We start from the raw sequence: 22,300 nt of genomic DNA, 5'->3' as shown, positions 1-22,300 counted from the left end.
AAAGGGGTAGAGATGTAGACCAAAGTAGGTTAATACATGCATTAGTCCCTCCCTAGGCCCAGAGAGTTACACCCGTTCAGGATCAGGGATTGTGAAAGAGGCTGCTGGATCAAAATATGGAGAAGAACAGAGCACCTTGAGATCCCTGACCACAGATATATTTCCCAAGCTATTAACTGGTAATTGATCGATATAGGTAAAATTATCTCAGTTACAATCTGAGGCCAGGGGAAGAGTATGTGACTAGTTTGTGCTTGGGCCACAGTTCCACATCTGCTGGGAGAGAGACAGAGAAGGAGGCAGAGACCGGACAGGAGCCATAAACCATGACTTGATCCAATAATTCATTCTTTAAGTATATCTGGAGCACTTGCTCTGTGTCCGGCATTTGCTTGGTACTCAGCATACAAGAATAAATCTGCCCTTGTGGAACTTACAGGTGGGGAGTAGGGAAATGGGAGACAAGCATTAAAAAAGTCTTCAGCAGATAATGACCAGTTAGGATAAGCGCTCTGAGGGGGAAGTACAGGGTGTAGCGAGCTGGGATGGGAGTGGGGGCCTGAGGCAGGGGGATCTTGCCGTTCCCGACCCCGGACAGACCAACAGACACTAAGACCCTCTCTCATCCTGGAACCTCTAATATTCAACAAGTTCTTGAGGTGCTTTAAGCCCAATCAGGTCCCTCCCAGCTGTCAAAAACTGGGGTCACCTGAAAAGAGTAATGAAATGGGCTATCTTCCCCCTTCTGCTGCCTCCCCCACTGCAGGCCCTCATCAGCTCCCCACACCTGAACAGTTGCAATAGCCTTGAGGTTTCAGAAAGAAAACAGTTAACAGCTAATCTTCCGGTACAGGCAGAGTTGTGTTCCCCAACCTCACCCCCCAAAATGCATGTTGAAGTCCTAACGCCAGTAACTAGAATGAGACTGCATCTGGAAATAAGGCCTTTAAAAGGGTAATTCAGGTAAAATGAGGTCACACGGGTGGGCCCTAATCCAATATGACTGGTCTTCTTATAAGAATTTAGGACACAAACGCACAGACCCAGCGGCGGCCATCTGCAAGCCAAGGAGAGAGGCCTCGGAAAAAAACAAGCCTGCTGACACCTTGATCTTGGGCTTCTAGCCTCCAGAACCGTGAGAAATTAAATTTCTGTTGTTTAAGCCACCCAGACTATGATACTTTGCTAGGTGTCCCTAGCAAACTAATACATTCTCTTTCCTCAATGCATAGACCAGGAACTGAGGCTCCGATGGGCAGAGGGAGATGGCGTATTTCACTTAAGATTGGTGCTGTGAGGCTGAGACCAGGACCCAGATCTGACCCCCAGGGGTGGGGCTCCATGTTGCTGCCCAACTGGCTTCTCCACGTTTGGTTTCTCCTTCCTGCTGTGTATATAGATTAGTCTTCGTCAACACACCTCTGATGGAATTTCCCCCACACAATGCACCTTCAGCAGCCCAGCTCCACCTACCCAGCAAGATCTGAACAAATTCCTTGCCTCCATACCCCAAGCCCTGCCAGTGAGCACCTAAGTCGGTGCTTCTCAAACAGTAACAAGCATCAGAATCACCTGGAGGGTGCACTAAAATGCAGATCCCTGGGCCCTGCACCCAGAGATCCCTCTTCAGTAGGTCTGGGGGGGGCAACAGTTCGCATTCCTCACAAGCTCCCAGGCAATGCTGCTGCTGCCCTTGAGAAGCACCTAAGATGCCTTTCCCGAGGCCTGCCTTACACTCACCCCTCCCTCAGAGCAGCGGCATACTCTTCCCTCGGCAACCCTGCAATGGAGACTTTGCCCAGCCTTGTTCTGCCGGGAATTCCCTGTTGCCAAGTCAGACACTGTGGTCAGATCCCAGGGCCTCCCAACCCAGGATAAAGGTGAGAAGTTCTGCTGCTTTTTAAAGGGAAAGCCTTTTGGAATTTAAACCAGAACTGCAATGACTCTAGTCCAAAGGATCATGGGGGAGCTTGATGAAAACGCAGCTATCTGGGCCCACCCCCAGGCACAGACCTCCCTTGGAGATACGCTGCTGTAGTCACCCTCTCTATACAAAGACGATCAAAGGGAGTCCCAAAGACGGCAGGCGACTCGTCCCAAGGCACACAGCATGTTAGAGCAGAGGCTGAGCAAGAACCAAGATCTCCTTGGTTGCAGCTGTGTGATCCCACTGCACGTGCCGCCTTCTCTCAGCCTAAGGGGGCTCTCCTCACTCCCTGACCTTTTCTCACCTCTCCCCCAGCCCCACTTTCTTGTGACCCCAGCTGGGCCCTGGCATTGCCAGCTGATGCTGAAATGGAGCCACAGGGGACGATAAAACTTGCCAAAGGGGGAAGAGTGGGGAAAGGGCAGGGAAATGAGAGAAAGAGAGGAAAACTTTTTGTGGGGAGAAGGGCAGGGGAAGGGAGGGGAGAAGGCAAGGGAAGAGGGAGAGGGAAAGGAGAGGGGGGAGGGGAGGGAGGGGACTAGAGCAGGAGTGAGGAGGGAAAGAGGAGGGGAGGAGGTGTGGGAGGGGAGGAGGCAAAAGGGGAAGCCACTCAATGCCGGCCAGGAAGCCGGGGGTGGGGCTTCTCCAGGAACCTGCCCACAAGTACCACTACACCTGCCTGTGACCTGGGAGGGCTCAGAAGGCCTCCCCAAAACCACAAACCCTCCCTGGCCGCAAAGCCTTCTGGCCTTCCTCTGCAGCAGCCACGTGCTTCAGCCCCAGAGGGGCTAGTTAGTTAGCTGGCTAGTTAGTGTGGGCTTCCTGCCCCTGGACGTGGATTTCTGCTGACAGCCCCATTTCAGCGGTTGGGGCTGGAGCTGGGGTGTGGCACTAGGGGTGGACCACTGCCCTCCCAGACCTGCCTGACCCTGCAGAGAGCTGCCCCAGGCACTTAGAGTCCTGGCTGGGAAAGGTGAGTTGATCCAGTGGGGGCTCCTGGAATCAGGATCAGCAGCCTGAATAGGAGGTGCCCCACCCCTCATGTCATCTGGAGAAAAACTGGACCCGCTCCCTGCAGCCTTCATCCTGCAGCCGCCAGTCTTCCACCCGGTGAGCATTCCCTGGGATCTGGAACCTCCTGGGTCTCAGGCTCCTCCCTTCCAGCTGGGCCCAGACTCCCAGGTGGTGGGTGGAGAGGGCTTCAGTCTTGGGCCCTGCTTCCCCCTGCACCTGCCCATGGGCTCTGGAAGGCCCTCTGAGCCTAGCAAAGTGGCTGACCAGCGAATTCCCACTAATGAGCACTGATTTTCACTCTCTCTCTCCTCGGCCCTCTCCTCCCAGGAGCACTACATGGGCTCAGTTAATTACAGGCCAGGCCTGGAGCCTGGGAAGTGGGAGGGACTGAACTGCTGAGCCCTGCTAAGCTGTGGGCTCTCTGACAGCCCAGGAGCTCCCCATCTCCCCAGGTGCCTGAATAATGGGGGAAGCACTGCCCAGGTTACAACTGTTTCTTGCTTTGCAGGCTGTGAGCTCCCACCTGGATGGCCCGCTGTTGGGTCTCGGCTCTTTGTAGATGGTTTGGGCTTCTGAAGGCTACTGATGGTTGGAGAACACCTCATGAAGGGCAGTCTTGTGATCCTGCCGGGTGTTACCTGCTGCATGTTCACATTCGTTCTGTAAAGACCTATTGAGCCCACGCTGTGCCAGGCGGGGCGCTGAGCACAGAAGGGAAAGACAGGACTTCAGCTTTGAGGGGCTTGTGCCTCCCAGAGTAAACAGCCAGTCAAAGGCCAAGCCATGGAATGAAGTGTTCTGGGGACACAGGGGAAGGAAGGAATAATTCAGGCACCAAAGTGGACGATGCTGTGAGAAGGTGTCAGAGAAGATGTTAGGATGCTTGAAAGTCAAGTCCAATATCACAGAGAGCAGGGAGAGCAGAGGAAACAGCTCTGAAAAGGTAGGGAGTTGTAAAAGTGTGTGTTGTGTTTCAGGAGTGCCAGGCAGCTTCTATCCTTAGTTATCTCTCCAGGCGTCCACATCATGGTCAGCTCTCAGGTCCCAACTAGTCCATCCTTCTGACTCCCAGTCCCGGGCTCCAGCGAATAAACGGTCCTCAGGAAGCCTCAATACCAGACTTCTAGAGGCCATGGTGCCATCCAGTGGACAGCAAGCCTCACTGGGGACACTACTGTGTCCTAGGAGCTGGGGAGAGGGGCTGGGCTGGTGCTCCAAGGGGGTAGTAAAGCTGAACTTGGCTTCTCCGGTGCAATGTGTTGACGTGTGAAGGTCCAGGAAAGGGGAGTACATGGAAGAGAACATTTCAGAGAAAACTAATTTTTCCTCTAAGGGCATTTTCTGTTTGGGATGGGAGAGTTGAATTTTCTTTTTCCTCTTCCCTCCCCAGCCCCCTGTCACAGGGGTCCCTAGGCCCTTTCTCCAACCCTGTATGATGGGTTTCTCTCCTTGTTCAGGTGGTTCCTTATGTCACAACAATTTTTGGTGGCCTGCGTGCAGGCAAGATGGTCATGCTACAGGGAGTAGTCGCTCGCGATGCACGCAAGTAAGGGGAGTGCTCTGCGGGGTGCTGGAGCTCAGCCCCAGAGGCATCGAGCTGGGGCTTCCTCTCTCCCTTCGGGGTCTCTGGGGGTCTCTGACCACAAGGGTCCTTTGAGAACCCCACCACTCCCCAGGTTTCAGGTGGACTTCCAGTGCGGCTGCAGCCTGCATCCCCGGCCGGATATCGCCATCCACTTCAACCCTCGCTTCCACACCACCAACCCCCACGTGATCTGCAACACCCTGCACCATGGGCGCTGGCAAGCAGAGGCCCGGTGGCCCCGCCTGGCCCTGCAGAGAGGTGACAGCTTCCTCATCCTCTTTCTCTTTGGAAATGAGGAGATGAAGGTGAGTGGAAGGGATGGGCATCAAGTGTCTAGAGCTTGTGTCCTTCCACTCCTCCTTCCTTCAGCTGAATTCCCCATGCCACTGTGTTAAGGGGTGCTGGGAGGAGGGGTTGAGTACCGAAAGGACCAAGGAGCTGCCAAGCCTTGTTCAAAGCTGCCCTGGGCCCACATGGCCTGGTACGCATGGTAACAGGAAGGCTCTATGGTGCCCGGCCCTGGAGAAGGCACCACTGCCATGGTCACAGCAAGCACTTGGAGAGCCGCTGCCATGTGCCGTGCACTGTTCTAAGCCCTTAAATATCAGCTCATTGAATCCCCACCACAACCCATGAGGAAGGTACTTTCAATCTCCCCATCTCACAGCTGAGGGGACAGGGGCAGGGAGAAAGAACTTGACCTCAAGGCTGTCACCACCGACGTGATCTCCTGCCAGAAAGATGGCGGGATCTTCAGACTTCTCCAGGGGTGAGAGGAGTTGGTAGGGAGCCAGCAGTGGAGGGTGGGACCTCCTGAGCCTCTGTTTCCTCCCCTGGGGATGAGGATGCTGCTGGCAGGTCTGCTGTGAGGGGAAGTGAGGGGCAGCGTGGGGAAGTGCTGTGTCAGGGCCAGAGAGGGGCATTGAGAGGTGTCTTGGTTCCAAGGCCAGCTCTGCCATCTGCCAGCTCTGCAACCTTGGGAAGGTCACTTAAGCTCCCCAAGCCAGGAGCACCTCGTCTGTAAAAGTACCTGCCTCATGGAGGTGATGTGAAGTTAAATGAGGAAAATTCCAGGTGAGAGTGCTCACTGACACCTGGCACGTTAGTAAGAACTCAGTGAGCCAGCCTCTGTCTGTCTCCAGGTGAGCGTAAATGGGCAGCACTTTCTCCACTACCGCTACCGGCTCCCGCTGTCTCGGGTAGACACCCTGGGCATATTTGGGGACATCTTGGTGAATGCCCTTGGATTCCTGAACATCAACGTAAGTTCCCTTGGAGCCAAGGCCTGGGTGGCAGCGGCCCCTGACTTCCCCCGATGCCTAGACAGGCCCAGAACCCCCTCCTGCCCCAGACAACCCATGTCACACCAATTGTAGCCAAGGTGGAGGAGATCCATCAAGGTGTCAGATATGAGTGGGGTGAGAGGAAGTGAAAGTGACCACAGAAGGGGGACCCCAGAGCCTCGGGCAGAAGTCTGTACTGGGTGTGGGGTCTGGTTAACACGGAGGAGCAATGGCCAGGAGGTGAAAGTCTTGGAGACTTGGAGGGGTAGGGCCCAAACTTAGCAGCTGGCTATATCACTCCCTCCTGAGGAGCTTATTAAAAATGCAGATTTCTAGGACCAGTAAGTCTGGGTGGGGTCTACGAATCAGCATGTTCAAAATGCCAGGTGTGAGAACCACTGATGAGGCCTATGGGGAGAATGAGGGAGCTAGCAAGGCCTAAGTCAGCCTCTGCCCCCCTCCCAAGCATAGGCAGGGCAGGCAGGGGCCAAAAAATAGCATTTGGGGCTTGCAGTGGCCTGAATCCAGACTGCTGCTTTTTCTCTTTCTGAACAGCCATTTGTGGAGGGCGGCAGCGAGTATCCAGTTGGACACGTGAGTCTCTTGGGAGCAAGGTTTGCCCTTGTGGTCCCAGCCACACTAGCTGAGCCGCTGGTTCTCCCTCCTCCCCAGCACGACCTGCCCCTCCCTGGGCTGCTGCTCACATGGCAAAGGGCCAGCTGCCCCTTCCCTGCCTGTGCAGTTGCCAGGGATACAAGCCATTGCCATGGATACAATCTGCTCCTCCTCAGTCCCTGCAGAGCCTGGATTTGCCTTTCCCAGCCCAGCTTGGGAAGATGGATGGGGGTGGGCTGGCTGTCAGGAATGGGCAGGACCCGGGTATTCCTATCAGAAGATCCCTTTAGGTTGGAGCTTTCAATTCCCAGAGCAACCCTTCGAGGTAGCTGGGGTCGGCCTGCAGGGCAGAAGGGGAGATGAGGCCCATGTACTTCTCCAAGGCCACACAGACCCTCCATCCAGGTCTTCTCCATTATTCCAGAGCCGGTGTCCCTCTGAATTCAAGACGACCCCACTGGGGCTCCAGTGACTCACTTGCATTGTGTTTGAGAGAGACAAACACCAAATACCCCCAATTTTTAATAATAATAACAAGAGGTTCCCTCACTAAGCAATCACCATGTGGCCTCCATATCTCCTCTTTCTTTCCTTAGCAGCCTTTCCTGCTGAAGAGCCCCCAGCTGGTGAGTGACCTCCCTGGAAGGTGTAGTCCCTCCCCTGCTCCCCGGGGTGGGAGGGCACCCCCGCCTGGTGGAAATGCCCTCAGGGTTCTTCCTACCTTTATACAAAACTGCAGGCTGCGGGTGGGCTGGCAGCTTCATTGTACCTTTTGTCCATTTATTCTGCACACAATTAATTGATACCATGCCAGGCCCAGGGCTGGGCTCTAGGATAGAGGGCCGAGCCAGTCCCAGCCCTCCAGTTGCTCACAGGCTGGTGGGGAGGCAGACCAATGAACCAGTCAGTACATTTCCATTGGGCTGCAGTGATGGGGGCCATACGTGGTGCTCACAGCATGGAGGGGCCCAGAGCTCAGCCTGGAGAGGCCAGGGAGAGCGGAGCACAGGAGGCCTGGCCTGCAGTAGGTGTTTAATAAATGAGCAGAGCAGAGTCTCCTCCTGGCTGCAGGCCTAGAGGCAGAGACTCACCTGCTCCAGGGCTCCCGGCCCCCAAGGGCAGCCCTGGAAGCCACTCCTGGGGATGGAAGCCCCCCCAGCCCCCAGTCCCTCTGTGAGTGCCTTCTCAGTCATCTCCCTGTTCCTTCAGGAGGTGCCCTGCTCGCGTGCCCTTCCCCGGGGTCTCTGGCCCGGACAGGTCATCATAGTGCGGGGGCTGGTCTTGCCAGAGCCAAAGGAGTAAGTATGCAGGTGGAGGGAGGGGGAAGCCTCTCTGTGCCGGGGGCCAGTCTTATAAGCATTCCCTCCTTATCTCCAACACCACCACTTAATCCCCATCCTACAGATGAGGACAGAGGAGAGGTAAGGTACCCAGGGTCACAGAGCCCCTGACAGTCAGACTGGGATTGGGATCAGGGCTCAGGCTGCCTCCCTGACCCCAGCAGCCCCATTTGTGGGAGTGTCTTCCCTGCCTGTGCATCTGGTCAGGCCAGCCAGCCTCTGGTCGCAGGTCAGGAAAGGCCCTTTGCAGGCACAGGCTGAGACTCAGTGAGAAGATGCGACCTGCATCCGTGACACAATGTCTGGTTGAGGAAACACAGCCAGGGGGCCCCAGAGAGAGGGCTGGTGCCGGGAAGCGGAGATTAGAAGGGACGCAATAACCAACATCTCCACCAGGGGGCGCTCCCGCTCCCTTTCCCAAGCCTGGGAGCGCCAAGCCAATTAGAGGAGGATCTTTTTCTTTTTTCTTTTTTTTTCTTTCTTTTTGTCTTTCACTCTTTCTTTCTTTCCTTCCTTCCCTCCTTGGTTCTTTCCTTCCCTCTGGAAATGCATTGGATTTCTGGGCCAGATTGCCTGGGTCTGACTTCTGCTGAGGACACTCAACTACCCGAGCACGTTCACGGCAGTTACTTTCCTTTCTGTGCCTCAGTTTCCCTGTCTGTAAGAGGGATGACAATAGTGCCAGCCTCAGAGGTGGTGTAAAGGCTTAGAATTGTGTCAGGCGCACAGCAAGTGCTCCACAAACGTGGTGGTACCAAATTCTCTCAGTGGAGGGGCTGGGGAGGGGCGGGCAGGAGGTGGCACCCTGTGCACTACCCCCCAATCCTCTTTTGTTTTGTTTTTGTGTTTGAAGTCACTGCCCTCACTAAACCCTGGCCCCACATTGCTCCTGATCAGGCCTGTGAACTCTGGGCAGGCTGCTGTCCAACCTAGGACAGCATGACCTCCAAAGCCAGGCACACTGGGGTGGATTCCTGATTTTGCCTCTGATAAACTGTGTCGCAGGCACGTCCCTACACCTCTCTGAGTCTGGAGTCCTGAGGTTCCCCATTGGAAAAAAAGGAGAAAGATAATCCCAACTTTATAGGGAAAATGAAAAAGTTCCCAGTGATAGAAAACACCTCCCCCTCCCAGAACTTGGAGACATCTGACTAGGTTCCTGTCTTAGCTGCAAGTCACATGGTTATTATTAGTGACACAGCAAGTAACTTTTTTTTTAATTTTATTGAGATCATATTGGCTTTTAACATTGTGAAATTTACAGTGTACATTATTATATTTCAGTTTCTGTACAGACTGCATTGTGTTCACCACCAATAGTCTAGTTCTTATGTGTCACTGTACCTATGTACCCCTTTTGCCCTCCCCCTACCTCCTTTTCCTCTGGTAACCACTAATCTGTTCTCCTTATCTATGTGTTTGTATGTTTATCTTCCCCATATGAGTGAAATCATATGGTATTTGTCTTTCTGTGTCTAACTTATTTCATTTAACATAATCTCAAGGTCCATCTATGTTGTCGCAAATGGCACAATTCTGTCTTTTTTTATGGCTGAGTAGTATTCCATTGTATATATATACCACTTCTTCTTTGTCCATTCGTCTGTTGAGGGGCACTTGGATTGCTTCCACATCCTGGCTGTTGTGAATAATGCTGCAATGAACATAGGGATGCATAAATCGTTTTGAATTGTGATTTCATATTCTTTGGATAAATACCCAGTAGTGGAATATCTGGATCATATGGTATTTCTATTGTTAATTTTTTGGGAAATCTCCATACTGTTTTCCACAGTGGCTGCACCAGTTTGCATTCCCGCCAGTAGTGTGTGAGGGTTCCCTTTTCTCCACATCCTCTCCAACACCTGTGATTTATTGTCTTGTTAATTATAGCCATTGTGATGGGTGTGAAGTGATATCTCATTGTAGTTTTGATTTGCATTTCCCTAGCAATTAGTGATGTTGAGCATCTTTCATGCACCTGTTAGCCATCTGTATATCTTCTTTGGAAAAATGTCTGTTTGTGTCCTCTGCCCATTTTCTGATCAAGTTGTTCACTTTGTTATTGTTGAGTTGTATGAGTTATTTATATATTTTAGCAATTGATCCTTTGTCAGATATATGATTTGCAAATATTTTCTTCCAGTTGGTGGGTTGTCTTTTTGTCTTCTTTATAGTTTTCTTTGCTGAACAGAAGCTTTTTTGTCTAATGTAGTCCCATTTGTTTATTTTTTCTTTTGTTTCCTTGCCTGAATAGACATGGTATTCAAAAAGATTCTGCTAAGACTGATGTCAAAGAGTGTTTGACATATTTTCTTCTAAGAGTTTTATGGTGTCGGGTCTTACATTCAAGTCTATGATCCATTTTGAGTTAATTTTTGTCTATGGTGTAAGAGAATGGTCTACTTTCATTCTTTTGCATGTAGCTGTCCAGTTTTCCCAACACCATTTATTGAGGAGATAGTCCTTTCTCCATTGTATGTTCTTGGCTCCTTTGTCAAAGGTTAGCTGTCCATAGATGTGTGCGTTTATTTCTGGGCTCTTAGTTCTGTTCCATTGATCTGTGTGTCTGTTTTTCTGCCAGTACCATGACGTTTTGATTACTATAGCTTTGTAGCATATTTTGACTTCAGGGAATGTGATACCTCCAACTTTGTTCTTTTTTCTCAGGATTGTTTTTGCTATTTGGGGTGTTTTGTTGTTCCATATTAATTTTAGGATTCTTTGTTCTATTTTCATGAAGAATGTCATTGTCATTCTGATTGGGATTGCATTGAATCTGTAGATTGCTTAGGTAATAGGGACATTTTTACTATGTTTATTCTTCCAATCCATGAGCATGGAATATCTTTCCATTTTTTTATGTCTTCTTCGATTTCTTTCAATAATGTCTTACAGTTTTCAATGTATAGGTCTTTCACCTTCTCGGTTAAATTTATTCCTAGATATTTTATTCTTTTTATGGCAATTTTAAATGAGTATAGAGATGCAACTGATTTTTGTATGTTGATTTTTTCTCCTGCAACTTTACTGTATTTGTTGATTATTTCTAATGGTTTTTTGGTGGATTCTATAGGGCTTTCTATGTATATGAATATTTCATCTGCAAATAGGGACAGTTTCACTTCTTCCTTTCCAATTTGGATCAATTTTATTTCTTTTTCTTGCCTAATTGCTCTGGCTAAAACCTCTAGTACTGTGTTGAATAAGAGTTGCAAGATTGGGCATCCTTGTCTTCTTCCTGTTCTCAGAGGAATGATTTTCAGTTTTTCTCCATTGAGTATGATGTTTGCTGTGGGTTTGTCATATATGGCCTTTATTATGTTGAAGTACTTTCCTTCTATACCGATTTCATTGAGAGTTTTTATCATAAATGGATGTTGTATCTTGTCAAATGCTTTCTCTGCATCTATTGAGAGGATCATGTGATTTTTATTCCTCATGTTTTTAATGCAGTGTATCACATTGATTGATTTGTGGATATTGAACCATTCCTGCATCCCTGAAATAACTCCCACTATCCTTTAATGTATTGTTGTATTTGATTTGCTAGTATTTTGTTGAGGATTTTTGCATCTATGTTCATCAGCAATATTGGCCTGTAATTTTCCTTTTTTGTGTTGTCCTTGTCTGGTTTTGGTATCAGGTAATGTTGGCATTGTAAAAGCATCCTGTCCTCTTCAATTTTTTGGAATAGTTTGAGAAGGATAGGAAGTCTTCTTTGAATGTTTGGTAAAATTCTCCAGAGAAGCCCTCTGGTCCTGGACTGTTGTTTTTTGGGAGGTTTTTGATTACTGTTTCAATCTCTTTGCTTGTGATTGCTCTATTCAGATTCTCTAGTCTTCTTGATTCAATTTTGGTAGGTTGTATGATTCTAAGAATTTATCTATTTCTTCTAAGTTATCCAGTTTGTTGGTATATAGCTTTTCATAGTATTCTCTTATAATCCTTTTTATTTCTGTGGTGTCCAGAGAAATTTCTCTTTTTATTTCTGATTATATTTATTTGAGTCTTATCTCCTTTTTTCATAATGACTCTGGTTGAGGGTTTGTCAATTTTGTTTATCTTCTCAAAGAACCAGCTGTTAGTTTCATTGAGCCTTTCTATTGTTTTTTGAGTCTCCATTTCATTTATTTATGCTCTGATATTTATTATTTGCTTCCTTTTACTGACTTCGGGCCTTGTTCTTTTTTTCTAGTTCTTTAGGGTATAGGTTAAGCTTGTTTATTTGAGATTTTTCTTGTTTCTTGAGGTAGGCCTATATTGCTATAAATTTCCCCCTTAATACCACTTTTGCTGCATCCCATACATTTTGGTATGTTGTGTTTTCATTTTCATTTGTCTCTAGGTATTTTCCTATTTCTCCTTTGATTTCTTCATTGATACAATAGTTGTTTAGTAGCATGTTGTCTAATCTCCACATATTTGTGACTTTCCCAGCTTTTTTCTTGTAGTTGATTTCTAGTTTTATAGCATTATGGTCAAAAAAGATGCTTGCTATGATTTCAATCTTCTTAAATTTATTGAAGCTTCTTTTGTGACAGCATATGGTCTATCTTTGAGAATGTTCCATGTGCACTTGAGAAGAATGTGTGTTCTGCTGTTTTTGGATTGAGTGTTGTATATATAAATCTATGAGGTCCACCCGCTCTAGTGTTTCATGTAAGGCCACTATTTCCTTGTTGACTTTCTGTCTGGATGATCTATCCATTGATGTAAGTAGGGTGTTACAGTCCCCTTATTGAGGTTCTGTCAATTTCACCCCTTAGGTTTGTTAGTAGTTGCTTTATATACTTTCGTGCTCCTGTGTTAGGTACGTATATATTTATAAGTGTTATGTCTTCTTGGTGGAATGTCCCCTTTACCATTATATAACAGCCATCTTTGTCTCTCCTTATATTTTTTAACTTGAAGTCTGCTTTGTCTGATATAAGTATGGCTACACCCACATTATTTTGCTTGCCATTTGCGTGGAGTATCATCTTCCATCCCTTCACTCTGAGCCTATATTTGTCTTTAGAGCTGACATGTGTTTCCTGGAGGCAGCATATTGTTGGATGTTGTTGTTTAATCCATCCAGCCACTCTGTGCCTTTTGGTTGGTAAATTCAATTCACTTACATTTAGAGTGATTATTGATATATTAAGGCTTAATACTGCCACTTTATCTTTTGTTTTCTGGTTGTTCTATATTTCCGTTGTTTCTTTTCCCTTGTATTTCTGTCTGCCGTTTTAATTTGGTGGTTTTCTCTTATGGTTTTCTCAGTTTTCTGTTTATTTATGATTTTTTGACTCTGCTATGATTTTTCATTTTGTGATTACAATGAGAGTTAAAAAAGATCACATAGATGAGATAGTCCTTTTTCTGATAGCCTCTTATCTTCATTAGCCTATGCAGCTTTCATTCTTTTCCTCTTCCCCTGTATGTTCTTTTTGTCACAAATTACTCTTTTTTCTGTTGTGAGTTTGTGACAAATTGAAGTATTTACAGCTATTTTTGGTGCTTTCTTTCTGTTTATCCTTTATATTATAATTAAGTGTTTCCTCACCTATTCTTATATAGAGCTGCAATTTACTGATTTTGTCTGTCTATTTATCTCCTTGCTCAAAGCTTTGTAAACCTTTGCCTTTTTGTTTCAGGTCGGAGGGCTCCCTCCATAATTTCTTGTAAGATCTAGTGACCAACTCCCTCAGCTTTTGTTTGTCTGGGAAACTTTTATTTTTCTGTCCTATCTGAAGAATATTTTTGCTGGATAGAGTATTCTTTGAGGATAGTATTTTCTTTCAGTATTTTTAATATATCATTCCACTCTCTTATAGCCTGTAAGTTTTTTGCTGAGAAAGCAACTGAAAGCATGATGGGGTTCCTATGTAGGTTATTTTCTTCTGTCTTGTGGACCTTAATATTTTTTCTTTGTCATTGACTTTAGACAGTTTTAATATTATATGCCTTGGAGAAGGTCTTTATACACTGAGTAAATTATGAATTCTATTAGCGTCATGTAGTTATGTGTCCAGTTACATTCCCCAAGTTTGGGAAGTTCTCAGCTATTATTTCTTTGAATAAGCTCTCTACTCCTTTCTCCCCCTCTTCTCCCTCTGGGATGCCTATAATCCTTATGTTACCTTCCTAATTGAGTCAGATATTTCTTGAAGAATTTCTTCACTTTTTAAAATCTTAATTCTCTCTCCTCCTCCACTCGAATCATTTCTAGATTTCTATCTTCGAGTTTGCTGATTCTCTCCTCCACAAGGTCTGCTCTATTTTTTCTGCTTTCTACATTATTTTTTATCTCATTAATTGTGTTCTTCACCCCTAGAATTTCTGTCTTTGTTTTTGTTTTGTTTTGTTTTTACAGCTTCATTTTCTTTGGTAAAGTATTCCTTCCATTCATTAATTTTATTCCTGAGCTCACTGAACTCTTTCTGAGTTTCCTTGTAACTCATTGAGTTTCTTTGTGACAGCTATTTTGAACTCTCTGTCATTCAGATTGCAATCTGTGACTTCAAGTTTGGTTTCTGAAAAGCTGCCATTCTCCAGTTCTGCCATGTTACTCTAGTTCTTCATGGTGTTTGACGAAATCATTCTGCACCAGCATATTTGTGGTAATAACCACCTTTCTTATTTGGGTAAGGCTTTGGTTACTTTGCTTCTGAGCTGCTTCTGGTTGTATTTGAGAGCCTGCACTTTTCACCATCCACTGCCTCTGCCAGAGGTGTTCTCAATGCCCTCCTTGTGCACTTGTGCCTCTGAGGTTGCTGGTGCCTTGCTGTTTATGATGTTGCTGCCATCGCAGGAGTTGCCACTGGGGCCACCAGGCTGTGAGCACTTCCACTGCTTCCGGGCTCACCTGCATCTTGTGTTCCCCCACTTGCTCTCCACAGGTGCTGCTGCCCTGTGGACCACCCGCACTGCTGCTCCTGGGTTATCTGGGGGTGTTGGCAGCACACCTGCCAAGGGCCCTGGGTTCAACGGTGTCACACTTCCTGTTGGGGGCCCAGGTTCTTGTATACAGTCCTGACTGCTGATAGAGCCAGTGTCAGGGGTTGCAACCACTGGGGGCTGGCTCTCAGGTTCTGCTGTGGTTCCTGAAACCTCAGGTCACAGGTGCCACCTGCCACTCACAGCAAGTAATTTAACTGCTCTTTCTTGAGAGCCATGAATTCACGTGCCCTCAGAGGCCTGAAAGGTCACATAAATAGTGAAGCACCAGGTTGTGAAGGTGGTGAGATGGAAAGAATATTTCCATAGACCCACGACTGCCAGATCTTATTATTGATTTAAAAGAGAAGCTGGAGGCAATCTTTTATATAAACTCTCTCAATTTTATAATATGGTGTGACTTAAAGTTGGGGAATATGAAGGACCAGCCAGAACCTTTCTACAGGCACATTCAGCCATGGGCCACCAGCATCAAGACTTCGCACAGTGCCTGGCACTTAGCAAGCCTGAGATAAATGCTGCTGCTGCTGTGATTACTGTTGTTTCTGAGAGCAAGAGTGGCTTGAGTAGGACAGAAGGAGTGAGAGTTGGAGAGCACGGGGTTCATTTGCATTAAAAATTTGTCCTTCTCTCTCTATCCTCTCCCCCCAAGTAGTGAGGATATGGGGATATGGCTGTAGCCTCGAAGAGCTTCACTGGGCAACTGGAGGGAGTCCATTTCCCAGCTGAGCGCTGTGCAGATGGGGCTGAGGTGGGGGGGATGCTGAGGCCTCCAAGAGTTCTCAGGCCAATGGGAAGACAAAGCCTTTCCAGGGGAGGGGAAGGAGTTTGGGGCTCCTTAAGTCCACTCTCCAGGGTCCCTGCCTTCCAAGCTTCTTCCCAGTGTTGAGCTCTTGCCATCTCCTTCCCAAAGCTGGAAATGTACAGAGTGTCCTCCTGGTACAGATCCACCAGGAGTCCCTGAGAGGCCCACCCAGGTCAGGTCCTTTCTGCACTTTGCCCCACCATCTGCATCCTGTGTCTCCTCTCAACTCTCAACCACTTCCTGCCGAGGAGTCAGTCAACAACAGCTTCGGGGCTGTTGTTTCAAAGAAGATGACATCAGAAGCTTCCAAGACATGAAACAGAATCTGGCTGCCCTATTTGAGAGGCAGGTGCCAGGCAGCAGAAAGACCCACCCAAACCTGGAGTCCTGAATTCTGGTTCACATCCCAGCCCGAAGCCCCACAGCTATTACTAGTTATGGAGCAAATCGTTTAACTTCTTGTCCTCATCAGTTAAGTGAGCTGAAAACCTCATGACACAGGATTTCTGTGAGGATTCCAGAAAAACAAACACTAGCATAGCAAAACACCTACTCTGTGCCAGGTACTTGCGAGATCACATACGTTATCTCCTTTGTTCCTCTGAATGACCCAATGAGGTAGGTAGTGTGAACTTAAGAAGCAAGTTTGCCTGTTATTTTACCTCAAAATGAGTTTATTTGGGAATAACCAAAAGAATTGTAATCCAGGACGTGCATGCTATGGCAAACCATAGGCAAATCCAGCAAACAAAGGAGGGGAGCTGCTTTTACAGAGAAAAGGGGGGAGTAGGGAGGGGCTGTTCTAAACCAAACTCCATTGGGGGAAAATAACAGTTCAGGGCAGAAATAGCTTCTAATTGGCTGAGCTGCACGTTTCTCATTGGCTGGGCTGTTGCCAGGTTGGGAGAGAAGTCTTCCTTCAGCAGTAAAGTAGTTTTACTTCTGTCCAAGATGGAAGTCTCCCTCTCTTCCTGTTTGGTGTAATTGATGATGTGTGATAGGGTGTGGCAGCTCCGCCTACAGGCCTTCCCAAGGCTTATTTAGTTAAGATTTCTTTTACTAGTTTCCACAGTAGCATATTATATGATAATATATTTTTTAAAATAAGTGTGATTTGAGTGAGTATTATATACCAGGTGCTATTCTAAGCCCTTTACTCATGTTGACACATTTAATTCTGACAATAACCCACAAGATAGGCACAGCACTGTTGTTATCCCCACATTACAGATGAGGAAACCGAGGCACAGAGACAGCAGGTCACATGTCTAGAAAGTAGCAGAGCAAGGTTGAACCCAGGCAGCCTCACTCTAATCCCTATGCTATTAGCAAAACCCTTAAGATAATACGTGGCACACAGTTAGCACTTAACAAATGTTAGCTACTACTATTATCATAATTATCCCCATTTTGACGAGGGGAAGCTGAGGCTCAGGCAAGGTAATTTGCTCCCCCGTGGTCCTCCAGCCCACAGGTGGCAATGTGGAGATTCAATCTCAGGTCATCTCAGGTGTGCCTAAGACCCCATGGGGGGTTTCCACCCCTCTGAGCTGGTAGATGTCCAAGGGCTTGTTTTTTGGGGGGAATCTGCCAAATCTTCCAGCTGCTTTCCCATCTCCATCCTCCCCTCAGGGCCCAGCAGCCACAGCCCAGAGGAGTCAGGGAGCCATAGCCTGGGGGTTACAGAAACTGAGACCCTTCTCTACCTTTCTGCAGCTTCACACTGAGCCTGAGAGATGAGGCTGCCCACGTTCCAGTGACACTCAGGGCTTCCTTCGCAGACAGAACTCTGGCCTGGGTCTCGTCCTGGGGACGGAAGAAGCTAATCTCAGCCCCCTTCCTCTTCTACCCCCAGCGATTCTTCGAGGTTGGTCAAAGACAAGTTGCCTCGTCCCTCTGTCCCTCAGGCGTGGAGCATAGAGCTGCATTCCCATCCTGGAGACTGGGAGTCACTGGGGGTTTGGGGGAGCCAGAGCCTGCTGGGGTAGAGAACACCCATGCCATGGCTCTCAACCCTCCACATTGGCACCAAGGATCCCACAACCAGAAACCTAGATTTAATTAATCGGGCGGGCCCTGGCAACAGCATTATTAAAAAAAAAAAAATACCCTAATGACTCTCCAATGTGCAGCCAGGGTTGAGAACCACTCCTCCAGGGGAAGCAACCCCTGTTAGAGTTGGTGAAACTGAGGCCTAGGGCTGGGAAGATCCTTGTGGAAGGTCAGAGTGGGCTGGTGACAAGCAGGGCCCCTAGTCCTGTTCTTTTCTACCACGTTCATCTAGTGTTTGTGTCCTCTGAGGGGAGGAGAGGCTCATTGGGTGGGGCATCAGGCAGGTGGTGGAGGGTCTGTCTGGAAGGCTGCAGCACCTCATCCCTTCTTTTCCAGGTGCTGCTCCTGTGCCAGGTGGGAGGGCTGAAGCTGGCACTCAATGGGCAGGGCCTGGGAGCCACTAGCCTGGACCAGGGGGCCCTGGAGCGGCTGAGGGAGCTCCGGATCAGTGGTAGTGTCCAGCTCTACTGTGTCCACCACTGAGGAGGGATCCAGGAGCACGGCCAGAGAAGAGGAGGGCCAGACTATGCCTGAGACCCCACAATATGGCCTCGCTCTCCTCCTCTCCTTAGACTGTCCACTTGTCACCACTGTGTCAGGCCTGGCTCACTTCTTGGGCCATGAGCCTGTGTCTGCAGGGGCTTTGGGCCCCACTGCAGAGGGAAGGCACCAGAGTGTGAAGGATCCTCAAACTCTGCACCTCCCTCCACCAGGAGCCTGGGATCTGGCTCATCTTCCTTCAGGACCTAGACCAGGAGGCAGGTGTTGTAGCCTAAGAAAGACACTCAAAAATACAGTGGCTTAAAGAATTTAGGCATTTATTTCTCGAGGTCAGGAGAAAATGGTCCAGGTCAGCGAGGTGGCTCTGCTCCCCGAGGACCTTCAGGATCATCCTAGTCATCGTCCCACCACTCCCAGGGCATCAGCATCGTCTGTGTGGCTGAAACTCAGTCGCCACCATGTCTAGGTTTCAGCCACTAAGAAAGCAAAGAGAGAATGTGGACAAGGCACCTGGTTTCACAAGCCCCAGCCTGGGATTGGAACATACTGTTCACACTCACATCTCATGGGCAAGCACTCAGTCACAGGGCCACGCTGTCAGCAAGGGAGGCTGGACATGATCTCTGGCGGGAGGGCCGTGTGCCCAGCCACGGTTCTATTACCGTGATTTCTGGCATGTTTGGTTTTATTTACACCATCCTGTTTTGTGTTTTCTCTTTACCATGCTACTTTTCCTTATATTTTCAACTTTCTTGCTTGCTATTGGATTGACAAAGTCTTCTTTATCATCCTCCCTTTTTTTTTCTTATACTGATTTGGAAGTTATAAATTCCATTAGACATTAATCTAAGTTGCTGTATGTATCAGTGACCCATTCCTGTTTATTACTCAGTGGTATTCCATTGTACCGCAATTTGTTTATCTGTTGACCCACTGGAGAACATTGAGTTAGTTTTCAGTTTTCGTCAATTATGAATAGAGCTATGATAAACCTTTGCGTACAAGTCTTTGTGTGAACATAACTTTTCATTTCTCTAGGGTTAGTACCTATGAGTAGGATTGATTGATTAGATGGTAAATGCATGTTTAACTTTATGAGAAACTGCCAAACCAATCCCGGAATTGTTTCAGAGTGGCTGAACCATTTTGCATCCCCACCAACAATGTATGTGATTTCCAGTTGTTCTGCATCCTCATCAGTACTTGTTATTGTCAGTGTTTGTTATTTTGTCCATCTCATTGGTGTGTAGGGGTGTCTCATTGTGGTTTTTATTTATATTTCCCTAATGGCTAACGATGCTGTGCATCTTTTCATGTGCTAATCTGCCATTCATGTATTTTCTCTGGTGCAGCACCTGTTCAGATCTTTCTCCCTTTCTTAATTGAGTTGTTTTCTTATCATTGGTTTTTAAGAGTTCTTTATATATGCTGGATAAAAGTCATTTATCAAATATGTAATTTGTAAATAATTTCTCTCAGTCTAAGCATGTCTTTTCTTTCTCTAATCAGATTCTTTCACAGAGAAAAAATTTTAAATTTTGATGAAGTCCAATTCATCGATTTTTTTTCTTTTATGGATTGTACATTTGGTGTCATATTAAGACTTCTTTGCCTAATGAAGATTTTATCCTTTGTTTTCTTCTAAGTTTTTTATACTTTATAGTTCACATTTAGATCTATGATCCATTTTGAGCTAATTGTTAATTATGATGTGCAGTTTAGGTTGAAGTTTTTTGGTTTTATTTGTTTTTTGTTTTTGTATATGGATGTCCAATTCTTCCAATAACATTTTTGAAAAGACTATCTGTCTTTCTTCATTGAAGTACTTCTGCAACTTTGTCAAAAATCAATTGGCCATATTCGTGTAGCCATATTTCTGGACTCTCTATTTTGTTCTGTTAATCTGTGTATCCATCTCTTTGCCAATACCACACTGACTTGACTTCTGTATCTTTATAGTAAATCTTGATATTGGGTAATGTAATCCCTTCAACCTTATTCTTCTTTTCCAAATTATTTTAGTTATTCATGTTTCTTTGCCTTTTCATATACATTGTGGAGTCAGCTTGTCCATACCTATGAAATATCCTGCAGGATTTTGGCTGGAATTGCATTAAATTTAAAGAACAACTTGGGTAGAATTGACCTCTTTTTATGTTGAATCTTTCAATCCATTAGCACAATAAGTCTTTCCATTTACTTGTATCTCTTATTTATTTCATCAACATCTTCTAGTTTTTGTATACAGACCCTGTACATGTGTTGTTAGATTTATAACTAAGTATCTGATTGTTTTGGGTTATTATGGTATTTTTTAACTTCAGTTTGGAATTGTTTATTGCAGTTATATAGAAATATGACTGCTTTATTTGTGCTGACGTTGTATCCTCTCACCTTGTGCATACCAAGGGCAGGAGGGAGAGTGGAGAATGTGCCTCTTGTGACGTCTGAGCCTCAGTTCCCTCCACGGTAGAACAGAGATGATAAGTCATTCTCTGATCCCCCCACAGGGCTGTGGGGATGACACACCATTCATAACAGTGGCTCACATTTAAGCAGCACTCTCAGTTTTCCGGCACTTTCCCATACACTTCATTCTTGTGAGAACCCTGGGATGTAGATGGGATAGAAAGATAAAGAAGGGCAGACTGGCTAATAGCTTGTCAGGAGTCACACAGCTGGTCCATGGGCACCAGAGTGAGAACCAGCTCTTCTGTCTTAGTCAGTGTGTGCCCTCTGGGCTCTCCACTGACCATCCTCGTGAACACAGTTCCCAAAGGAAACAGTGCTGTGCCGGGAGGAAAACATGTCCCAGTGTTCAAATCCTGATGCCTCAATAAGCTTAGATTTCATGGGTTTGGGCGAATTCAGGGTGCTCATATGGAAAAGTATGAAACGACATCAACCTAGCAGGATGGCTGTGAGAATTTATGAGTCCAAATTACTTAAAACGTCTCATACCAAGTTGGAACTCAATAAGTGGTGGCTCCTACTTATATTGTGACAAATAACATGTTGGCCCCACTGATGTTGCCAACGCCCCTCACCCCCAGCACGAGCAGAACCCTAGAAAATGAGGCATCGTGCCAAAGGTGTCTCACCTGTGGGGACCTATCGCAGATCAGTGATGGAGTGCTCACCTTGCCTTCCAGACAGGGGTGTACTCCATCCGTTCAGCAGCTTTCGCCTTTGCAGAACTGATGATCATACCCGTGGGCCGGGGTCTGTATTGTACATAGTCCAGGAGTAGTTGACCCAGTTGCTTAAGGACGTGAAGAACTTACCTGGGAATCACAGACAGACTCTCAACTCTGGAGGGTATCAGGGTGCAGAGCAGAAAGAGGAGGGGAAGGGGCAGGACAGGGAGCTCCATGCTCACCTTTCAGGGTGCTCCACCGCCACACGTTCTCTTTCTGTCTCACTATGTGTAGGATTCAGTGATTCAATGGATCCTGCTCTTCATTTGATTATTCAGAAGGAGACAGCTTTTCTTAACTACCTCCTTTGTGCCAGGCCCCATGCTGGTGTTTGACATGTTATCTCATTTCATCCCTTCCCCATCCCTAAGGGGTAAGTGTTAACATCCTCCCTTTATGAAACCATCTTTTGAGCCTCAGGGAGATTGAGTAGCACACCCAGGTCTCTGCTGAGATGTTTTGGAGCCAGGATTTGGAACCAGGACTCACAAACTCTGAAGGGCCACTCTCCCCATGGAGCCAGGTTGACCTGTGGACCTTTTGCAAACAAGTTCTGTTTGGGACATGCGAGAGGGTTTACCAAAAAATGCAACACAATTGATGTAGAACAAATTCCATCCTACAGAGATTAAAGGTCCAGAGTCATTTATTTCCAAAGAATTCAAAGTTTTCTTAGGAAACCACATTATTACAATTCTGTGTGCACACGTTCATGCTTCTAAAATCAAGGGCTGATATGGTAAACTGAAAATCCTTACCTGTTTGGAGGGACCAGATAAACCACACTCTTGTCTCCCTTGTAGATGGCCCTGTGCTCATAGCCACTCCAAAAAGTTTCCACCAGTTCTCCAGTATGGCGTTTGGACTGCCTGTGATAGAACCACCAGATGTACATGAACTGGAGTCCCCGCCCCCCCAAGAGAGTGGTTTCTTTTGGGGAAGGGGCGATGCTGCAGCTTCATCTCATGGGAAACCAGGGAGGGAGGCCAGGCCCTGCTGTCACTCTCCCAGGATCCCCTTTATGCAGGCTCTGGAGACC

General features: G+C 47.1%; 1 protein-coding gene across 2 annotated transcripts; it reads left to right on the top strand.

The window, feature by feature from the left end:
- The first annotated feature begins 2,613 nt into the window (after positions 1-2,613).
- On the top strand, positions 2,614-20,299 carry LGALS12 (galectin 12). 2 transcript variants are annotated; one of them, XM_004437512.3, is made up of 9 exons: positions 2,614-3,037; positions 4,399-4,487; positions 4,618-4,831; positions 5,669-5,788; positions 6,365-6,403; positions 7,024-7,050; positions 7,634-7,722; positions 17,228-17,378; positions 17,900-20,299. In XM_004437512.3, the coding sequence occupies exons 1-9, from the start codon at positions 2,969-2,971 to the stop codon at positions 18,044-18,046; spliced, it is 945 nt and encodes a 314-aa protein (XP_004437569.1). In that variant the 5' UTR covers positions 2,614-2,968; the 3' UTR covers positions 18,047-20,299. The 2 variants fall into 2 exon arrangements, with proteins under 2 accessions (XP_004437569.1, XP_087278881.1); XM_087422755.1 differs by having other exon boundaries at positions 7,021-7,050.
- The last annotated feature ends 2,001 nt before the right edge of the window (positions 20,300-22,300 follow it).

This window comes from Ceratotherium simum, chromosome 34, assembly GCF_057802395.1.
Source record: "Ceratotherium simum simum isolate JZ-2026a chromosome 34, ASM5780239v1, whole genome shotgun sequence".
Taxonomy (NCBI): Eukaryota; Metazoa; Chordata; class Mammalia; order Perissodactyla; family Rhinocerotidae; genus Ceratotherium; species Ceratotherium simum.
Note: the sequence above shows the minus strand (reverse complement) of the source record. Positions and strands in the feature narration are given on the sequence as shown.

Excerpts from the sequence above, each read along its gene's own strand:
- LGALS12 (XM_087422755.1), top strand. The coding sequence starts at position 2,969 with ATGTCATCTGGAGAAAAACTGGACCCGCTCCCTGCAGCCTTCATCCTG. Across the intron at positions 4,832-5,668 it reads TTGGAAATGAGGAGATGAAG|GTGAGCGTAAATGGGCAGCA; the intron begins GTGAGTGGAAGG and ends GTCTGTCTCCAG. Across the intron at positions 7,051-7,633 it reads TGCTGAAGAGCCCCCAGCTG|GAGGTGCCCTGCTCGCGTGC; the intron begins GTGAGTGACCTC and ends CTGTTCCTTCAG.